This window comes from Quercus lobata, chromosome 7, assembly GCF_001633185.2.
Source record: "Quercus lobata isolate SW786 chromosome 7, ValleyOak3.0 Primary Assembly, whole genome shotgun sequence".
NCBI classification, from domain to species: domain Eukaryota; kingdom Viridiplantae; phylum Streptophyta; class Magnoliopsida; order Fagales; family Fagaceae; genus Quercus; species Quercus lobata.
The window spans coordinates 812,363-833,065 of NC_044910.1; the positions used below are offsets into that span (position 1 = coordinate 812,363).

At 31.2% G+C, this 20,703-nt stretch overlaps 2 protein-coding genes across 2 annotated transcripts; one reads left to right on the top strand and one right to left on the bottom strand.

Annotated features, from left to right (window-relative positions):
* Positions 1-7,906: 7,906 nt before the first annotated feature.
* LOC115952923 lies at positions 7,907-8,679 on the bottom strand. Its single transcript, XM_031070282.1, has 2 exons — positions 8,579-8,679; positions 7,907-8,273 (listed from the first exon to the last, which is right to left on the bottom strand). Exons 1-2 carry the CDS (start codon positions 8,634-8,636, stop codon positions 7,957-7,959), a joined length of 375 nt encoding a protein of 124 aa, XP_030926142.1. The 5' UTR covers positions 8,637-8,679; the 3' UTR covers positions 7,907-7,956.
* Positions 8,680-13,187: 4,508 nt separating this feature from the next.
* Positions 13,188-19,547, top strand: LOC115952367 (rust resistance kinase Lr10-like). Its single transcript, XM_031069523.1, has 3 exons — positions 13,188-14,073; positions 18,201-18,233; positions 18,316-19,547. The coding sequence occupies exons 1-3, from the start codon at positions 13,377-13,379 to the stop codon at positions 19,425-19,427; spliced, it is 1,842 nt and encodes a 613-aa protein (XP_030925383.1). The 5' UTR covers positions 13,188-13,376; the 3' UTR covers positions 19,428-19,547.
* Positions 19,548-20,703: the final 1,156 nt, after the last annotated feature.

The window sequence follows — 20,703 nt, forward strand, 5'->3', positions numbered from 1 at the left end:
TTCATTTGTGATGTATTTTCCTTAAAATCACAACGAAAATTTGGGAAAAAATATATACTAAATTTATTAAAAAAAAATCTTTTTTAGTTCAATTTTTATATCTTATAAAATTATATTAATAAGATAATATAAGTATGCTATTAAAATATATACATAGTATACCCGTAAGTACGTTTATTTATGGTTTTTTCATTTCCGTTTTTTATACCTTATTTTTTCAATAAAAAAATTTAGATCTTGATCCGATTGAGAAATGTACTTATTTCATATCTATGTCACACTATACATCTTCCGTCGCATACTTTTTTTTTTTTTTTTGGGGTAAGTAAAAAAATGCATAAGAGGAGAGGGTGACAATCCTTACATGCCGAAGGCAACATGGAGGAAGATTGGCGCTAACACACTCACTAGTGGGGATTAGGGGGAGTTGAATCCAATATCTAAGTCTTGTTGGCCCTATTCTCTTTTTCCATCCCATACATTACTACTACTTAAGTGCTGGGTCTCAAATAGTATTGTTACCAATATTATTAATTCCAAATAACAATCACATACAAAAATATAAATATTAACGTGGAAAACCCTTTTCTTCTTGAAGGGAAAAACCACTGGAAAAATTCTAAATTAATTTCACTATTCTTAAATCAATTATAACATCTTTTGTGTATGTCTCACAGAAAAAAAAAAAAAAAAAAAAATCTTTCTTGTTTTTCTTTGGTCTTACATATACTCTCTGTCTCACAGTTAAAGAAAAATTTTCTTATTTTTTCTTTACTCTCACACGCACTAATTATTTATCTAAAGGGTGGCAACACTTTATTCTCTCGTCTTTAGGGTTTTTTTATTTTTTTTTTATTTTTATTTTTTTTTAAATTATTTAATTTTTTAAATTTTTTATTAATTTTTATTTTTATTATTGTTATTATTATTTTTTTCACATAGTTCTCTTTGGCTATCTTCTTGTAGGTGGCAACACGTTGCTCTTTCCTCGGCTATCTTCTTGAAGTTGACAACCGTTTGTTCTCTCCTCTGTTGGCTATCTTTTTCAAGGCAGAAACACTTTGCTCTCTCCTCCTTGGCTATTTTCTCAAAAGCGGCAACCCTTTGCTCTCTCCTCCTTGGTTATCTTGTTGAAGGCAGCAACTCTTTTCTCTCTCCTCCTCGCATTTCTCCCAAGTGAAAATCTTTTTTTTTTTTTTTTCTCTCTCTCTTGGTTTTATGCTCTATTCCTCCTTGGCTATCTTCTTGAAGCTGACAACCGTTTGTTCTCTCCTCCGTTGGCTATCTTTTTCAAGGCATAAACACTTTGCTCTCTCCTCCTTGGCTATTTTCTCAAAAGCGGCAACCCTTTGCTCTCTCCTCCTTGGCTATCTTCTTGAAAGCGGCAACTCTTTTCTCTCTCCTCCTCCTTGCATTTCTCCCAAGTGAAAATCTTTTTTTTTTTCTCTTGGTTTTATGCTCTATTTTCCCTCTCCATATAGGGAGAACCCTTGGGCCAAAGCCATTAAATTCATTGTAACATTGTTTATTTATAAGACTCTTCCTATTTCTTCTTGAATTAGAAATACATTACTTCTTTAATAATGAATAGTCTTTCCTTCCATACAAAGGGAACCCAAATTAATTTTTCCTTCTTCAACTAAGAAACTTAATTGACTTTCCAAGTCACAATTGGAATTTGAGGCAATTTTCCAACATTATTATCCCAACAAGAATAAAAAATAAAAAACACACACTCACACACTTGCTGCAACACAAAAAATGAAAGGAGAGATAAATGCTGCTATGAAAGAACATGGCCATGGTGAAATTGTTAGAAAGTTGAAATTCAATAATATATCCAATGATATTTTTATTATATATATTATTAAGGTAGATCACATAATTAAAATCCCATACAAATAAAATTCAAGCTCTTATTTTGACCTTGACCAGCGGTAATCACGTAATGTGAATCCACCAGGAATATCATACACTCTGTGAAACGAAACCTCCTTAGTTAAGAACAATTTGATTGGCCAGAAATTGGATTGAATGAAAATGAAGTGTCCCAAGCGTAGGCAAAGGAAGTGTTAGAGTGTGGTGCAATCGTACCACCATAAGCAGTGACTTGTAATTGGTTTCCGCTTTGAACTATGACGGTAGAGTCAAGAGGTAATACAGTTTGAAACCCATTGCTGCTTAATACCAAATCTGTGAGAGTACATGGGCAGTCAAGATTGATTGTCACGTTCCACACTGGTTTTTGTTGTACAGCTGATAATTCACTTTTTGATTGAACAACTGATATGTTGCTTAAGCATTGACAATTTCCTGTAATTTAAGAAATACCAAATAATTATTAACACCGAAATTAATCTAATTAATTAAGAAGCATGAACGCAAACACAAGCAAATGTATTAACAAATTTCAAATTTATTTTAAGTTCTAAACATAAATAACTATCAAAATATTTAATGAAGACAGACATGTTGGAGTGACTCTAGCTAGCTAATGTGTAAAATTAAGAACAGCGACAAATTCTTCCAAATGAGAATATATACATGGTATAGTAGGAAAGCCATGCATTTCAGGGATTGCATGCACTGCATGAATCTTTTACCTTCGCTAACAAGACTCAGGAAGAAAAATACACACAGAAGTTTGATGAAAGCTGCCATTGCCGAAACCAATAATACCGCTACTTAGTTTCTCTCCTCTTTATTTAATGGAAATGTAATAGGGCCTTGTGTAATTTATAGTGATTTTCGAATCAAATGAATTAATTTCCGTGATCTTTTACTTTAAAGCTAGCTAATCTTAACTATATATATAAAAAAACCTTTGTAACTATACATATCGAAAAGCTGGAGAATAGCATTTATTGTTGCTATATTTTTGTTGAGCCACATTAACGGTCATATCATCTACCCATTTTTAACATTCTCTTACTTAATATCACTTTTCCTCTATCTCTTTATCTTCCTTTATCTTTTACTTTTCTTATTCCTCTCTTTTTACTATAAATTTATAATTATCTTTTCCATTCTATTTATAGTTTTTTTACACACAAAAGGTAATTTTTCTCTCTCTCTCTCTCATTTTTTTTTTTCATTGTTAGTGGAATTTTTTATATTTTTCTTGTATCTCTAATGCGTTGATATGATTAAATTTTGTGTTTTTAGGTTGTTATCTTTTTATTCTCTTTAATTTCATAAATGTTATCATATTGCGTTATAAAGATAGTATATAAGAATATAATGTTATTTTATTACATAACATGATTTGGATAATTTGGTGTTTATTACCATATTTTTTATTTTTACTTTTTTCTTCTTATATTATTTTCTATAAATTTCTTATTATTCTCTCTCACATTCTCTCTTGAAAAAGTATTTATTCTCTCTCTTGATTTTTTATTCTTTCTTGCAACTCTACTTTATATTGATGATTCATTGTGATTTTTAAAATTCTATTTTGGGTTTGTACATTTTGGTGTTGTATTTTTTAGTTCCCCATCACAATTACTCTCTCTCTCTCTCTCTCTCTCTCTCTCACAAATAAAATTTAGATAAAATATTATACATATTCAGTATAAGTTTGATATGAGTTTTGATTATCATGATAATCTCTTTTAAGAGTAAATAATTTGAATAATTTATTTAAATAAAATTATACATACATACATATATGTGTATATTTATTTATTTTGCTTAAATGTATATTCAACCTCATGCAATTCATTTAAAAGTAACGACATTAAAACAAATGCATAGCTGGTCTAAAGATTACATTTGTATATTTATAGCTTTTATATTTAGAAATACTTTTACTTAAATTTAGTCATATTGAAGTGGACTGAAATGCTACTATAGGGGGTTGGGCCCTGGAAACCATGTCAGCCCACCTGGACAAGGCCCAACATGAAGCCCAAAACCCATTAGGCAATCTGAGCTCAATACGCACAAGGGGTAACCCCGAGCTTTATCACAATGGGCCTGACCTCTAAATATGGACCAGGGGTTGGGGCAATGGCACCTAAGGGTTTCCTAAGAGGTTGGCAGGGTGCTGACTGACCACAAAGGAAATCAGGGAAAGGCACAACCCTAGCAACGTTGGTAATCGAGGACTAGTGGTTCTAGAAGGGGTCCATTCCCGAATACTATCCGGCATCTAGAATAAGTTCTAAGAGAATCCTTTGAATTCGTGAGGATCCCTTGGGAATCTGGCGAGCATGGGAATGTGTGTGTAAGTGGAGAAGGTAATGATAGCCACACCACTAGGAAGGGACTATAAGGGGGGTAGAGGTCAGGGGGCAAGGGAGGTTGGACATTTTGGAGAGGGGAAAGGTAAGAGAGCAAGAGATAGAAGGAAAACACTAGGATACACTAGGGAATTTGGGGGAGGAACTAAGGCTTGTTTAGGGCCTAAATTGGTAGGATAGAGCGTAATCCCACTTATAAATAAATTGTGACCCCATTATTGTGAGGGAGACGATTTTGGGCACGCACAACTACATTAATATAGTTTAACAAAAATGTAGTAACAATAAATGCTATGCTGAAAATTTTAGATATTACGAGTTTAAGATTTATATATATATATATATATATATATATTAATAAATTTGGATTTAGATTAGGTGCTTTCAACCTAAACATGCCTTTTCCCCATTATGTAAGTGCACAAAAAAAGATCAAAGCAGACCAAAATGAACCAAAGTGATTGGAATGGATTGAATTGGACCAAATGAAACAAAGTGGACTAAATGGATAGAATAGGACCGAATAGGAACAAGGTGGACTGAATAGGACCATATGGACGAGATTGGACCAAAGTGGACCTAATACGACCAAAATGGCCAGAATGGACTGAATAGATCTAAAGTGTACAAAATGCATTGAATAGGACCAAAGTGAACTAAATGGCCCAAATAGGACTGAAGTGGATAGAATGGACCAAATAGAATCAATGTGAACGGAATAGGATCAATTAGAACCAAAGTAGACAAAATGGACCGAATAGGATCAAAGTGGACAAAATGGACTAAATAGGACCAAAGTGGATAAAATGGACTAAATAGGACCAAAGTGGATAAGATGGACTGAATAGGACCGAAGTGGACAGAATAGGACCTGTGGACCGAATAGGGCAAATGTGGAATGAATGGACCAAAGTGGGCTGAATAAGGCAGAATGAACTAAATTGGACCGAATGGAACTTTAGTGGACAAAATGGAACTGTAATTCAAATTGTTTGTTTCAAACTAATGTGACACACACGGGCCTTTCTCAGCTTTCAACTAGATTTCCAACTAATCTTTTCCCATCTTTTCTTTAAGAAGTTATGCCTAGAACATGAGGGATAGCTGGCTTAGGCTTCTTTATCTTTTCCACCAACACAGCTTGAGTGGTTAGAACTACACCCGCAATTGACCCTGCATTTTGAAGTGCACACCTTGAAACACGACAAGGATTTGCAACTACAGTACTGAGAAGATCTTCATATCTGCCTATCATTGCATTGTATCCAACATTGGGAAGAATCAAAGAATTTAAAACTTAAATTTTTTTACGGTAAAATCTGTTTAATTTTTTGTTTTGTTGATGAAACCTATTTAATTTTTTTTAATTAAGGTTTTAAATGGTTTTTTTTATAAATCTTTTAATAAAATAAATGTCCAACGGTTTATGCAAAGTTGTTAGACTACAAAAAAAAAAAAAAAAAAAATTACTAAACTAAGTTTATCACGATCACTTTAAGTATCTCACTGATTAGGGGATTGCTCTTAAAAATAATATTTTATAATGTCTCAAGATCAATCCCCAATTCCCTATACTTCCCCTATTTATTTTTGTTATGAATGCTGAGTTATTGAGCTTTGCAGCAAGTTGGGTCAACAGACTGGGCTAATGGAGCCCATCAGGTGCACATGAACTTAAAACCTAGCACACGACATAAGCCATTGGGCTACCCATGGGCCTTAATAACAACAGGTTGGACTACCCATTAGCTTGGTAGGCCGTTGAGCTACTGGGTCAGGCCAGAGGCAATAGGCTGTTTGGTGACTCTTCAGATGGTAAGAACTGATAAGAGTTGACAGAAAAGTCCAAAACCCATTGGAGCTAGAGTCTTATTTGTTCCTTTTTGGTCCCACTCCAAGCCACATATTAAAACCTAATTGGAATGACCTAAAAGGTTAATCCAATTAGATAATCAGTAAAATATAAGGAGAGAAACATACATAATTTCATTAGAGAATTTTTAAGAGTTTTCTTAAGGAATGAAATCGTGTGTATGTGAGTGTAAGCTACTCTCTTATTTTTTCATTAGAAATTGATTGAGAGACCACACTTCTTGGGCATTAAGTGGAATTGGAGTAAAGATTAAAAGTGTTCCCAAGTACTTCTAATCTTTTGTTTTTGAATTTCACCGCACCAAAGTACACTTTCTTGTTCTTAAATTCTGAAACTTACATAGTACATGTTATCAATTGTGAATGAAGTAGATCCGTTAATTTTTTGCTGCGTATGTTTTGTATGTGATACAAACATGTATTTTTCCAACACTCTAGAGAGAGATCAAGAAACTGGTAGATGTGTTTGTCCAGTTTAAAGAGATTCATAGAATTCTTGAATCTCTTTGAAGATGGACACCTGGATTAATTTATTCTTCTTCTTCTTCTTCTTCTTCTTATTCTTCTAGGATAATTCTTGTCTTTATTAACTTATTCAGGTAGAGGCGTTGAAAGGAGTAAAGTAATTTTCCCTTTGAATAGTATGTGTTGGAAAACTGGATTTACGTAAAATACAATTGAGAGGCGACGTTATAAAGGAAAGACAACGTGCGTTAGCCATTGACCGTTGAAAATCAATAAACATTTTGACTTACATGCTAGTATTGATTTTATGTACTTGATTTTGTGGCTGGAAAAGACCTAGGTATTTTGTTTTGTTTTTATTTTTAATTTGTTAGAATTCTATTACTTCATTTTGGTTCTTGTTTTTTCTGTTGTTATACACTTATACCTTTTGTTTAGGTCTCTCTCCCTTGCAATGGCATATTTTCCATGGTTTATTATAAGAAAATGAATATGCAATGCTCTTATTTAAGTTGTCATTGTCTATTTTGAACCTGTTTAAAATAATGCATAGAATTAGCGACTTAATTTATTGGTTGGAAAACGTATTTTGTATTATATACAACATAAATTATGTACCATTGGAAGAATGTGCATGAGACGTATGTATTCACAACAACATATTAAATTTTTTTTTTCTTATTCTTTGACTTTTTGGTAAGAAAGTGAATGAAAGAATATATTAAACATTTTTATTCATTTGTGCTGTATTTTCCTTAAAATCACAACTAAAATTTTGAAAAAAAGATACACTAAATTTATTAAATGTTTATTTAATTCAATTTTTATAACATCTTATAAAATTATATAAGTATGTGATTAAATTATATTCATATATAGTATACCCATTACCCATAATTACATATATTTACAGTTTTATCATTTCCGCTTTTTATGCTGTATTTTTTTTATAAAGAAATTTAAATCTTGATCGGAATGAAATGTGTACCTGTTTCATACCTATATCACACTTACATCTTCCGCCCCACACATTTTTTTTTCTTGGTAAATAAAAAAACTCGTAACAGGAGAAAGTGCAAAGGAAATTAGCACTAATGTGGTCACTAGTGGAGATTAGGGAAACTCAAACCCAATACCTAAGTCTTGTTGGCTCAATGCACTTTTTCCGTCCCATACATTACTAGTTATTAAGTTAGAAAGCTGAAAGTCAATGTAATCCAACGATATATTTATTATAAATTATTAAGTTAGATCACATAATTAAAATCTCATACAAGTAAAATTCAAGTTCTTGTTTTGACCATAACCAGAAATCATGTAAAATGAATCTACCAAGAACATCATAAACTCAGTGAAACGAAACCTCCTAACACTTTTATCCAGAACAATTTGGTTGGCCAGAAACTGGATTGAATGATAATGAAGTGTCCCAAGCGTAGGCGAAGGCAGTGTTAGAATGTGGTGCAATCGTACCACCATTAGCAGTGACTTGTAATTGGTTTCCGCTTTGAACTATGACGGTAGGGTCAAGAGGTAATACAGTTTGAAACCCATTGCTGCTTAATACCAAATCTGTGAGAGTACATGGGCAGTCAAGATTGATTGTCACATTCCACACTGGTTTTTGTTGTACAACTAATTTGCTTTTTGATTGAACAACTGATACGTTGTCCAAGGAGCATTGACAATTTCCTGTAATTTAAGAAATACAAAATAATTAGTAACACCGAAATTAATCTAATCTATTAATTAGAAGCATCAACACAAACAATAACAAATGTATTGACAAATTTCAAATTTATTTTAAGTTGGTAAACAAAATAACTATCAAAATATTTAATGAAGACAGACATATATGTAGGAGTGACTCTAGCTAGCTAGTGTGTAAAATCAAGAGCAGCGACAAATTCTTCCAAATGAATATATATATGCATGGTAGTAAGAAAGCCGTGTATTTCAGGGATATATTGCATGCACTGCATGAATCTTTTACGTACCTTCGCTAACAAGACTCAGGAAGAAAAATACACAAAGAAGTTTGATGAAAGCTGCCATTGCTAAAATCAATACTACTGCTACTTTGTTTCTCTGCTTTTTCCTGAATGGTATGCAACTAGGTCATGTGTAATTTATAGTGATTTTAGAATCAAATAAAATAATTGCCGTGATCTTTTACTTTAAAGCTAGCTATTCATGCAAAACTTTATTACCTATTTAATTAGAAAGACCTTTAAATTTTGATAGGATAGAATTCCATAATATTTATTTATTTGGCAAAAAGAATAATAAAAAAAACTATCTTATTTTCCTATATTTGACAGCAACTTTAAATGAGTTGAAAAATTATCTTTTGACTTTCATTCTTTAGCTTAGTGTGAGATAAAATTGTTTTCAAGACAATTTTAGTAAAAAACAATTCTATCTCTTACTAAGTTAAATAAGAAAAGTAAAGAGATAATTTTTCATCTAAGCAAAGCTTTGAATAAATGTATATCAATTTAACCTTCTAACTAAGTAAAGATTTTTAATGATTTATTTAATTTTTGATATTTATTTCTATTCTACAATGAATAAGAGAACTCTTTCATTTAGCTTACCACCTCATCATCTTTTAATTACCATCATATTTCACACTTAGTTTTCTACCAAAGCAAAGTTTTAAATGAATGTATAACTATTTAACCTTCTATCTAAGAAATTTTTTTAATAATTATTTAATTTTTATTATTTATTTATATTACAGAATAAATAATTTTATTTCCTTACCATTTAAATTTAATAAAATTTATTGGAATTACTTAGCATATTATATATATATATATATATATATATATATAGACACACATAAGTGGAGTCAAAGTACCTCCCCTCCCCAAAACTCCTTTACACTAATACTGTTATAGGGAATTAAAAAAAAAAAAAAAACTGTTAGAGAAATAATGTTACCCCTCCCTCCCTCTTCTGCAAATAGAAAATATCTTAAGAATTATTTTTATTTTTTTAAATTTTGAGGAACAATTCTTTTAGAAGTTGAAATTCACAACAATTGGGTTTGTACTTGGTTTTGCTATTGGAAAAAATAACGAAGATCTGTTATTCTGTTTTATTAGTTTTTTTTTTTTTTTGAGAAGGTTTTTCCTAGAATTCTATTACTCTTTAATTCTGGTTTCTTCTCTTGTTATCATTTTTTTAGATGAGTAATGCTAAATCCACAAACTATGTTACAATATTTGTTTTAATCTAGACCTACCATTAACATTACTTTTTTATTTTTCAATAACTATTCACCACATCAGCAGTTTGTAAAGTTATTTATAAAAAAATTTGCATATCTAGCATTACTCTTTTTTAAATATATCTCTCACTTACTCTATATATTCCATGGTTTTTTGTAAAAAATGAAATTAAATACAATGGATTCGTTTCTATTTTTGTTATAATTGCTATTTTGAACCTATTTGAAATATTGGGTAAAAGCAACGAGTTATTTTATTAGTTAAAAGGTATTTTGTGAAAAAAAATTTCCTCCCTATATATGTTATTTTGTCTTGGAAATAGATATTATTTTTAGTTATGAATTTAAATTTTTATAAGTTAGTGAAGACATTTACCCTTATGAAAGATATTTAATAAGTTAATTAAAGACACTTATTTTTTTCAGTGCTATACATTTTGTTTGTGATTTAAAGTTTTTTTTATTTTTTTTTATTTTTATAATTTTTAATTTGTTAATTTTGAATACTAATTTAAGATATAGAATCATAAAATTTATTGAAAGAAAAATCCTTTAGATTGCACCAGTTTTTTTTTTTAATAATTTTTTTCTTGCACTTTTTACAAGCTAGAGTTGATAATATTGAGGATAAGGTTTTTAATTTTTGGAGAGCAACGTTTCAAACTCCCCCTATATTTTTTAGTGGATGTGAATTTTAAAAATTTAATTGTTATATTACATTTTCTATATATTTTTAACACGCATGTCAAATTTCGTTTAAATCAAATGTTATTTATTATTTGATCAATAAAATTATTTTTTATACATAATTTTATACTACAAAAACTTAAAATTTAAACATTCGATTGATGACATAGCTATTGATAGTTGATATTTTTAAAATTTTGCAAGTATGGAAGATATAATAAAAATATGTAATTCAAATAGTTAGAGTTTCAAAATTTACATATAATAAAAAGATATAGGAAAAATTTGAAGGGTTTCTCTCAAAATTGGTTTAGAGAGAAACATTTTCCTTCTATTGAATTCACACACGACATCTTGATCTAACAGGTTATATGGAAAAAATCAAGCCAAAACAAATGAGAGATGCTATGTCTACAATATTTTTACAACATTTTTACAACAAATCACAGGTGGTTAGTTGTTATTGGTTCAAATTTTAAACTAACGCTAAGATTATTTTTTTGCTCCAACAATAATAACTAGTAACAACTTGCCACTTAGGATTTGTTGTAAAAATGTTGTAGACATATCATTTCTCAAAACAAATTCCAGTAACCAAAACATTTCCTTAACACGAAATATGAAGATTTGAAAATCAAAATTTCATGTTGCCCATGATATTAAATGTAGCAATTAATTAAACCCGGTACATAAATAGAGCTCTTATTTTGACCAAAAATGATCTAAAGTGAATCTACCAATAAGAACATCAGAAACTCTGTGAAACCCATTGCTAGACAATTTCATATCTAATTGGGAACATGGGCATCCATTAGTGATTGCCACACTCCACACTACTGGCTTTTGTTGCACTACTTCTCCAATTTTAGATTGATTAATGGTTACTTGGCTTAGGGTACTGTTAAGAAAAATTAATTTAGAGCAGCGGAAAAAAACAAACATACCTCTATTCAAGTGTTTTAGAGAAAAGAAGAATCATTACAAGATAGTATAGTGCTAGTTTGAGCTTGGCGAGTTGTTCATTTGTTCGTTTGTTGAGTTGGTCTTTGTTCTTTCTTCAAATTTCTAACACAATAAAGACGCGTGTAAAAATGGCCCTAAATCCATGGAGTAATATGTCGTGCTGAATATGCGTATAATATGTGTTACCCAAATATATAGTTTTTTTTAGAGAGTATGAAAAAAGCTGTAATAAATTCTTCCAAATGAATATTATTGTAGTAAGATTGCCATGCATAATCCTTTTTTTTTTTTTTTTTTAAAGGGTTAATTATAAATTTAGTTCCTATAATTTTCACCATATGTTAATTGTTCCTAATATTTCAAACGTGTCACCGTTTTATAAAAAATGATTTTTATCATGTGTACTGTTGACTGAGATTAAAATTAAAAAAAAAAAAAGAAGCTAAATGAAGTTCTCACATTGGGATCAAAATCACGCCCCCAATTTGCTTCACATTTTGGTGGAGAGAAAATGGTGAACGTTGAAAACATATTTAGCAGATATGTTCATCAAACTGCAGTGCTAGACAAGCTCACGAGTCACGCTTGGAGAAATGTGGGACATAAAAGAAGGGAATTGAGTTGCAATAATTGACTTCTTAATTGGATGGGTATGATCACTATCAGAGCCCGGCCTTTCTATAAAACTCTTTTATTTTTAATTTATATATGTATCTCCAAATTCAAATGTTTGCTTTTATGGGATTTTTACGCTACGTAGTAATTTATTTAAGTAAGTATACATAGCACCGTATGTATGATTGTTCTCACACGATATTTCATATAAAGCTTCATGAGTCCCCGCAGTTTTGTGACTATATTAATGGGTATTCTATAGAAACGGAAAGCTTATGTTCAAACACCAGTTTCCGTCTTTTTTTTACACATATCTCAATTCTCAAGTATTGAAGTACCTGATAACAATTTTTTTTTTTAATAATTCAGCAAAAAAAAAGAAAAAAAAAGAAAAAAAGAAAAAAAGAAAAAAAAAAGAAGATAACAATTTTTATTTTTTATTTTTTATTTTTATACCTAACACTTTTTCACCTCCACTCATTCTCTCTTGCTTTTACGTTTTATTTTTACATTTTTAATCTTCATATTATATCCTCCACATGTTCACTTCCACTATGTACTTATCATATCTCCTTAAATTTCAAATTTTAAAAAACAAAAGTCTTGTCTCTTTTTACCATTTGTCTCATTACGTGATAACCCAAAGCAAAACTCAAAAACCAATAGAGAGAAAGATCTGAGGAAGAAAAAAAATGAAGAAGACCAACACCAAACACGCAGAGACCAAAATGAAAAAATTGTATTGCAAAGCTGAGAAGAAACAAAGGAGAAGAAGAGAAGAGATAAGAGAAGCATCAGATCTGAAAATTTGGTGACAAATCTAATATTAGGTGAGTGAAAATTTACAAAGAAATTTTTTAAAGAGAATCCAATTAAGTAGTTAGTAATTTGGTATAACATAGAAGAATTTTATTTATTTATTTTTTTAAAGTCCTATAGAGACATTATTCAATTCAAAAGATTGAAGTTTATAAAGTTTTGGTATAAGTATATTATATTATCTACTTGCTATTTTTTTTAATATAGAACTTCACATTTTAAATATATATATCCAAGAATTTATTTAATATATATTTTTTTAGAGGGACACCCCTTATTGATTCAATGAATCCAAGTAAAAGAAAAAATAAATGATCTTATGAAGTCCACCCGAAGCAACGGTTGACCCAAGTCAATAAATTCTCACCCACCCAAATATTACTGGTTGCATAGGAATAGGCGAGGATTCAATAATAATCCATATACATATATACTACCATCTAAGTTAGTAAGCTTTTCCAGACCACACCACAGATATGGATATTTCCCTTAATATAGTTATCCCATCCTTACTGTTGTTTGTGGTTTTCATCGTAGACCTTGGAGAAGGCTACAATAATATTAGGTGTCCCGAATTACGGTGTAGAGCAGATGGTCCAGCCATCCGATTTCCTTTCCGACTCAAAGACAAGCAGCCAGACCACCACTGTGGCTATCCTGGCTTTGATCTCTACTGCTCTCATAATAATGATACGGTGCTCGACCTGAATACTTCAGTAAAAGCCTTTGTCCAAAGCATTGATTACAAATCTCGGTTAATTCGGGTAGCTGACCCAGGTAATTGCTTTCCTTGGAAAATTCTGGGACTCGATTTGTCTTCCCCTACTTTCAAAGTAAAAAATTCTCAAGATGACTATGACTATGCCCTTTTCAATTGTACGCCAGAAACATATGAGGAAAATTATTTTCGGATAGATTGTCTTAGTAGCAATAGCCATCCAGTTTATGCTTTTCTTTCGGACGCTACCGTCGACTGCTATCCCATAGTATCATGTACAAAGATGTATAGCGTTTCAGTTCAATTTACTGATGATATAAAATTTTCTTTTCTTGAATTGACGTGGTCTGAACCGGCTGAGTGCGGACTCTGTGAAGGGGAAGGCAAGAAATGTAGATTCGAGAATAATAGCACTGAGAAGAAAACTGAGTGCTTCAACCCCGACAAAGACAAAGGTATTGTATTATCTCTACCCAATTTCCACTTCTATAATCATTAATCACACAAGTTCTTCACGTTTCAAGCCAACATTTATTGATTTTATCAAGCTCAGTTTATAAATGCTCTGCGACGGTAATTTATTTATTGTAACCAGTCATGAGGTGTTATTCCCAACCAAAAGAACATTATTTTAGAAGTCTGCTTGTCTCAAAAGGAAAATTATTTGTAAAGCAATCTGGTGCACCATTCTCTTATTTACATGAATGGTAAATTTTATTATAAATTTAATTAGTATAACTTACTATTATATGATAGAAGAGATTATAAAATATAAACTAAACTTTCATAATATTGAATAATTACTCGAGTCTTAAAAGAACTTAAATAGGCTAGGGTATCAGCTCAAAATTTAGCTAAAAAGATTATTGTAAGTGTGGTAATTTATTAATTGAGGAAAACTTATTGCTGAGCACATTAGACTTCTTAATAGCCGAAATATGAACACAAAGTCTGAATGCAATGTTACCCTGCTAATAAGAGAATTTAAAGTTTTAGGAGAACTAGTCGCTAACCCGTGCGATGCACGGGAAATGTATTGAGTACAATATATAATTTAATCTTTGTTTATTTTACTACAACACCAAAATTGAATTTGTAAAATAAAATCATATAGCTAAAACATTTGTTAACAATTATACGTTTCAGACATTTATTAAACTATATTATTATTATTATTATTATTATTATTATTATCAACTTAACAGTATTTTAATATATGATACCAACATGTTTCAAGAAAATGTCCAACACTGAAAACAATTTCGAAAACAAACTCAACTAAACAGTTTGATGAATAAATATATTACAATCTATAATATAAGCCAAGAAATAAACTTTGAAACCAATATAAACAAAATCCACGTCAAACAAAACCATTTCGATCATTAAGAATATGACTCACTAAAGTCATGAAAAACACAGGATTCATTACCAAAAAAAAAAAGCATCTTTATTCTTTATAGATTTTGCCTAAATACCCAGATACGATGACACATACTCACACAAAAAGAGACATAAACACGGACAATTAAAGAAAAAATAAGAAAAACAAAAGAGACGTAAACACGGACAATTAAAGAAAAAATATAGGAAAAAAAAGTTAGGAATAGAAATATAAGATAAAGATGGGTTACCCTAAAAAAGAATAATCCATGGATATTCATTGAAATCTTCTAGATAATTTCTAATAATAGAAAAAAGGGATAATTACACATTACCTACCTTTGGTTTACCTTTAATTCTAAGTGCCTACCCGTGGTTTGAATTTTGACACTTTGCCCACCTGTGATTCTCACCGTTATTGTGCCGTAACCCACCTCTCTACTTTCCGTTACTCTAACACAGAAAATGTAAAAACAAAACCCCAAACAGATCAAAACACTCCTCACATGAAGAACATACACAAACATGGATTGAAAAAAGCAAAGATCAATTTCAATGAAAAAAGCAAAGATCAATTTGGCATCTGAAACTTTTTTCTCTTTACATATGTTTAGTATGAAGCAGTAAGTTTTTCAAAAACCTATATCGCTCTCACTCAAATCTTGAATATGAAGAACATACCAAAAATCTGAAAAATTATAGGAAGTTGAACCCAAAATAAAACATCTAAATCATCAATAATAAAAAATCGAAACCCACTGCCCATTGCCCCTGCCACCAGCCACCACAACCCACTGCCATAGCCACCATCGCCCACAACCTCAAACCCCAACCACCAAAACTACAAACAAGTCACAAACCCAAAATCAAACCACAAACAAATCACAAACCCAAAATCAAATCACAAACAAGTCACAAACTCTAACCCATAACTGCTGAACCACCAAAACTGCAAACAAGTCACAAACCCAAGCAGTGAAACCGAGTGGTGGCATCGGGATTTGGCGTCTCTATCGGGTTTTGATTCGGATTCTAGGTGTTTTGGGTGGATCGATCAGACCCACGCCGAATTCCAAGCAATTGACCCACGCCGCTACCAAGAACTCGAAGAAGGGTGCGGTTTCGTCGCCGTTGAATCCGGTACTTTTGTGTAAAACCTCATCGTCTTTGGCGCCCCAGGTGTCGAAACGGGAAGCTTTGATAGAGAGAAGCAAGAAGCCGAGCCGGTCGGAGTTGGGACCGGTGGGGAAGAAGAGAAGGAGGGAGTTGGAAAGAGGGAGGCGAAGGAAGGAGAGCTGCCGTCTGCATAATGCTAAATCCGTATCTCAAAGAGGGTTTTTTTAGCTAATGGCTTTGATCGATCCACGTTCAAGTGAGTGGAGACTTTTGCTAAGTTCTGGGATTTTTTTTTTTTTTTAGAATGAGTAAGTTCTGGGAATTGATTACAACTTTTGGCTAGTTTAGGTAATTAAAAGAAAATATGTCGCCACTTCGATCAATTTTTTATTTAAATAAATAAATATAAAAGTAGGGCTGTTAAACTTTTGTTAACAATAGCTTTGTGTATGTTCTTCATGTGTTTGTGTATGTTCTTCATGTGAGGAGTGTTTTGATCCGTTTTGGGTTTTGTTTTTACATTTTTTGTGTTAGAGTAACGGAAAGTAGAGAGGTGGGTTACGGAACAATAACGGTGAGAATCACAGGTGGGTAAAGTGTCAAAATTCAAACCACGGGTAGGCACTTAGAATTAGAGGTAAACCACAGGTAGATAATGTGTAATTATCCCTAGAAAAAATAAAACCCAAAAGTTATGATGTTAAAACTTCCAAAAGGCCAAATTTTTTTTTTTTTTAAAAAGAAATCAGAAGATTCAAAGCTTCAAAAGTATTGAAATAAAACAATATATATATATATATATATATATATATATATAATTACGCAATAGAGAAATACAATAGAAAGAAGGGAATCCATGATTATAGCTTTTCCACTTATGTATTGGACTCCTCTCCTTCTTCGGTCAATACATCAAGGTTAGGGTTATTTGATTTGTTCAATATAAATTTGAAGATTTAATTAAAAGATTCAGGCCCAGCAATTAAATAAACAAAACAACAATTGACAAACTTATAAGAAAAAGCAACAAATCTATAATTTTTATTGAACAAATCAAATAATCCTAACCTTGATGCATTGACTGAAAAAGGAGAGGAGTCCAATACATAAGTGGAATATGTGAATTGTGAAGCATGAGCCGCCCTCAAAAAAAATCTTGAAGAAAAATAAGTTTTAAGGAGAAAATTGTGTTGCAGCAAAAATAAGTTTTTGGGGCTTAGGTTTTCTACGCAAGCAATTCTTAAATAGGAGAGAGTAGAGGCGGTGGGAGAGTGTCCTTATTTGGCTAGAAGTCTAATTTGCATTGGAAAAGGAAAACAGTGATGAGGTGGAAAATTTAATTTAATTTAAATATTGTGCTGACGTGGAAAATTGTGGGAGCTTCAAAAGTTTCGGTTTTATATATATATATATATATATAGATAACAGCGTGGTACTTCACTAAATAATTACTCGTGTCTCGAAAGAATTTGAATAAGCCCAGCCCATCAGTTGGAACTTGTAACCAAACCTTGCGGTATCAACATAAAACTTAATTAGCTAAAAAGATTAGCATAAGTGTGGTAATTGATTAATTGAGTAACACTCATTTCTTAGCACATTACCTTTCAAATGCCTAAACATGAACTCAAAGTCTGAACACAATATTACCTCACTAATAAGAGTAATTATTCAATATTTTAGGAGTACATTGACTTGGTACCTTCTTATCTTACATAATAGCTTATTTTAGTGGGTTTCAATTAGCTCAACTAGTAAAGTCTCTAATGGTTGAATAAGAGATTTGGGGTTTAATCCTTACTTATACCAAAAACCAATCGTTGTCTTGGTCTGATGATAAAAAGATATCATCAGGACCGGACACCATATGTTGAAATTATCTAAAAAATAAATAGCTTATCTTACTAATTAAATTCATGATGAAATCCATCATTCATGTGAGAAAATGGAGTATCATGTTGCTATACTATGGGAGAACCTTATCATTTTTTTGCTTATAATGAAAAAAATTCACACAATTATCCTTTTTTTTTTTTTTTTGATAGGTGTAATAAAAAGCTGATCATATTAAAATATTTTACAGGTAGATCAACAACAATATCAATAGTAATTACTGGTAAGGTTTTCGTTGGCCATTTAAAAATTTGCAATAAATTATTTATTTGTTGTCTTGACTCATGAATACGTTTAACATGCAGTTTCCACCTTGGGGTCATTTTTTTTGCTCCTAGTGGTCTATTTACTCTACTATGTCTATCGCTATGACAAAATAGAAAAAGAAAATCAAGCAAGGATTGAAAAGTTTTTGGAGGATTACAGAGCTCTCAAGCCCGCAAGGTACTCATATAACGATGTTAAAAGGATTACAAATCAATTTATAGAGAAGTTAGGACAAGGAGCCTATGGAACAGTGTTCAAAGGAAAGCTTTCGAATGAAATCCATGTTGCTGTGAAGATCTTGAACAGTTCCAAGGGCAATGGGGAAGAATTCATAAATGAAGTGGGAACAATGGGTAGGATCCACCATGTTAATGTGGTTCGCTTAGTTGGCTTCTGCGCTGATGGATTTAGAAGGGCTCTAGTTTATGAGTTTTTGTCAAATGATTCATTAGAGAAGTTCATTTCCTTAGTAGATTCTAACCGTTTCCTTGGTTGGAAAAAGCTAGAAGGCATTGCTCTCGGCATAGCAAAAGGAATTGAATATCTTCACCAAGGATGTGATCAACGAATCCTTCATTTTGTTATTAAACCTCATAATATTTTGCTAGACCAAAATTTCAATCCAAAAATTTCTGATTTTGGTTTAGCCAAGTTGTGTGCAAAGGATCAGAGTGCAGTGTCCATGACCACAGCTAGGGGGACCATGGGTTACATTGCACCCGAAGTGTTCTCTAGGAACTCTGGGAGCGTGTCTTACAAGTCAGATGTTTATAGTTTTGGAATATTGTTGCTTGAAATGGTTGGAGGTAGGAAAAATATTGATGTAACCATGGAGAACACTAACCAAATATATTTCCCAGAATGGATCTACAATTTTTTAGAGGAAAAGGAAGATCTACGATTCTATGTTGTGGATAATGGAGATGTTAAAATTGCAAAGAAACTAGCAATTGTGGGACTCTGGTGCATCCAGTGGCACCCAATGGATCGTCCTTCTATGAAAATTGTGGTTCCAATGTTGGAGGGAGAAGGAGATAAGTTAACCATGTGTCCTAATCCCTTTGCCTCTACAGCCCCTACAAGAACTTATGCAAGTATGCCTATAAGGTGTCTAAACCAAGAGTTAGAAGTCATGACAGAATCAAAGTAAAGGCACATTTGATAGAATGTAACAGTAATTACATAAGAATATGAATAAGTATTAGAAGGAATACAATATGTTGTAATGTAATAATAATTATTATTCACTTGTTTGGTGACAACACAATAATAGAGTCGTAAAGACAATGAAATGAAAGCATTTTAAATCAAACTTAAGATATATTTTAGGAAATATCTTACTCATATAATTATATTTTCTAAAAAAATAATATTTTTTAAATTTGAAAGAGAGATTAGTTATTTTTTATGATTTTTTTATTTTATAATTGTTATGTGCATATGGAAAGTTTGTTTATTTAGAAATATATTAATTTTAGAAATTAATACATCTACTAAGGGATAACTATTACAACATTTTAAGAGATGAATAGTTATTCCTCATTTTAAAGAATAACTATTCATAAGGAATGACAATTCCTTGTAATAAAAATATAACCAAACTACTGAATAGTTAAACTATAGGAATAACTATTATATAACCAAACTATTGAATAACTAAACTATATGAATAACTATTACAGTCTATCAAATATGCCTTAAGTATTTTAAGCTAGGAATCCCCAATAATAATATAGGTTGCAAATGCAATCATGGTGTACTCAGGGATTGACATTTTCAATCTTGCAATCAATGTAGGGACTTCAAGTTTTCTTATGTCGAGTATAAGCAAGATGATGCTTATAGGTAGTCAAGAATGTGCAGTTAGTTTTTTGTGTGTTTATTAATTTTTTATATTAATTTTGATAAAATTTCAGAAATTTGTAGAATAAGGCTTTATTTCCATATTTTAGATATACAGTTTTTAGTTTCTTAAAAAAGAAAAAGAAAAGAAGATATACAGTTTTTAAGAGTGTTTTAGTCAAATTTGAGCCCTTATATGGAATGGTATAAATTAAGATTTATTTTGAGAATATTTTTTGGCTAAATTTTTTGTTTTTAGACTAATTCAGTGCTTAACACAAATAAAGTTTCCCAATCAAACTAGGGCTTCGTTGGTGCTTTCCAATATAAATTGGTGGTTGTAGCCTTAAGGCATTCATACTTCTCTTTAATAAAAAAAATTTTCAAACAATGTTTATTGTTTTTGTTTTTTTTTTTTTTTTTCTTCTTCTAATAAATGCTTGAGAACTTTTCGCTTATCCCATTACATTTGCTTGTAATCGAATTAAATTCTTAATATATTTTATTTAGAGATTAAATTCTGTAAGGATGTGGTGTAAAATCCATGTTTTACCCCTTAAATTCTAATATGACATATCATCTTA

Excerpts from the sequence above, each read along its gene's own strand:
- LOC115952367 (XM_031069523.1), top strand. The coding sequence starts at position 13,377 with ATGGATATTTCCCTTAATATAGTTATCCCATCCTTACTGTTGTTTGTG. Across the intron at positions 14,074-18,200 it reads CAACCCCGACAAAGACAAAG|GTAGATCAACAACAATATCA; the intron begins GTATTGTATTAT and ends AATATTTTACAG. Across the intron at positions 18,234-18,315 it reads AATATCAATAGTAATTACTG|TTTCCACCTTGGGGTCATTT; the intron begins GTAAGGTTTTCG and ends TTTAACATGCAG.
- LOC115952923 (XM_031070282.1), bottom strand. The coding sequence starts at position 8,636 with ATGGCAGCTTTCATCAAACTTCTTTGTGTATTTTTCTTCCTGAGTCTT. Across the intron at positions 8,274-8,578 it reads CCTGAGTCTTGTTAGCGAAG|GAAATTGTCAATGCTCCTTG; the intron begins GTACGTAAAAGA and ends CTTAAATTACAG.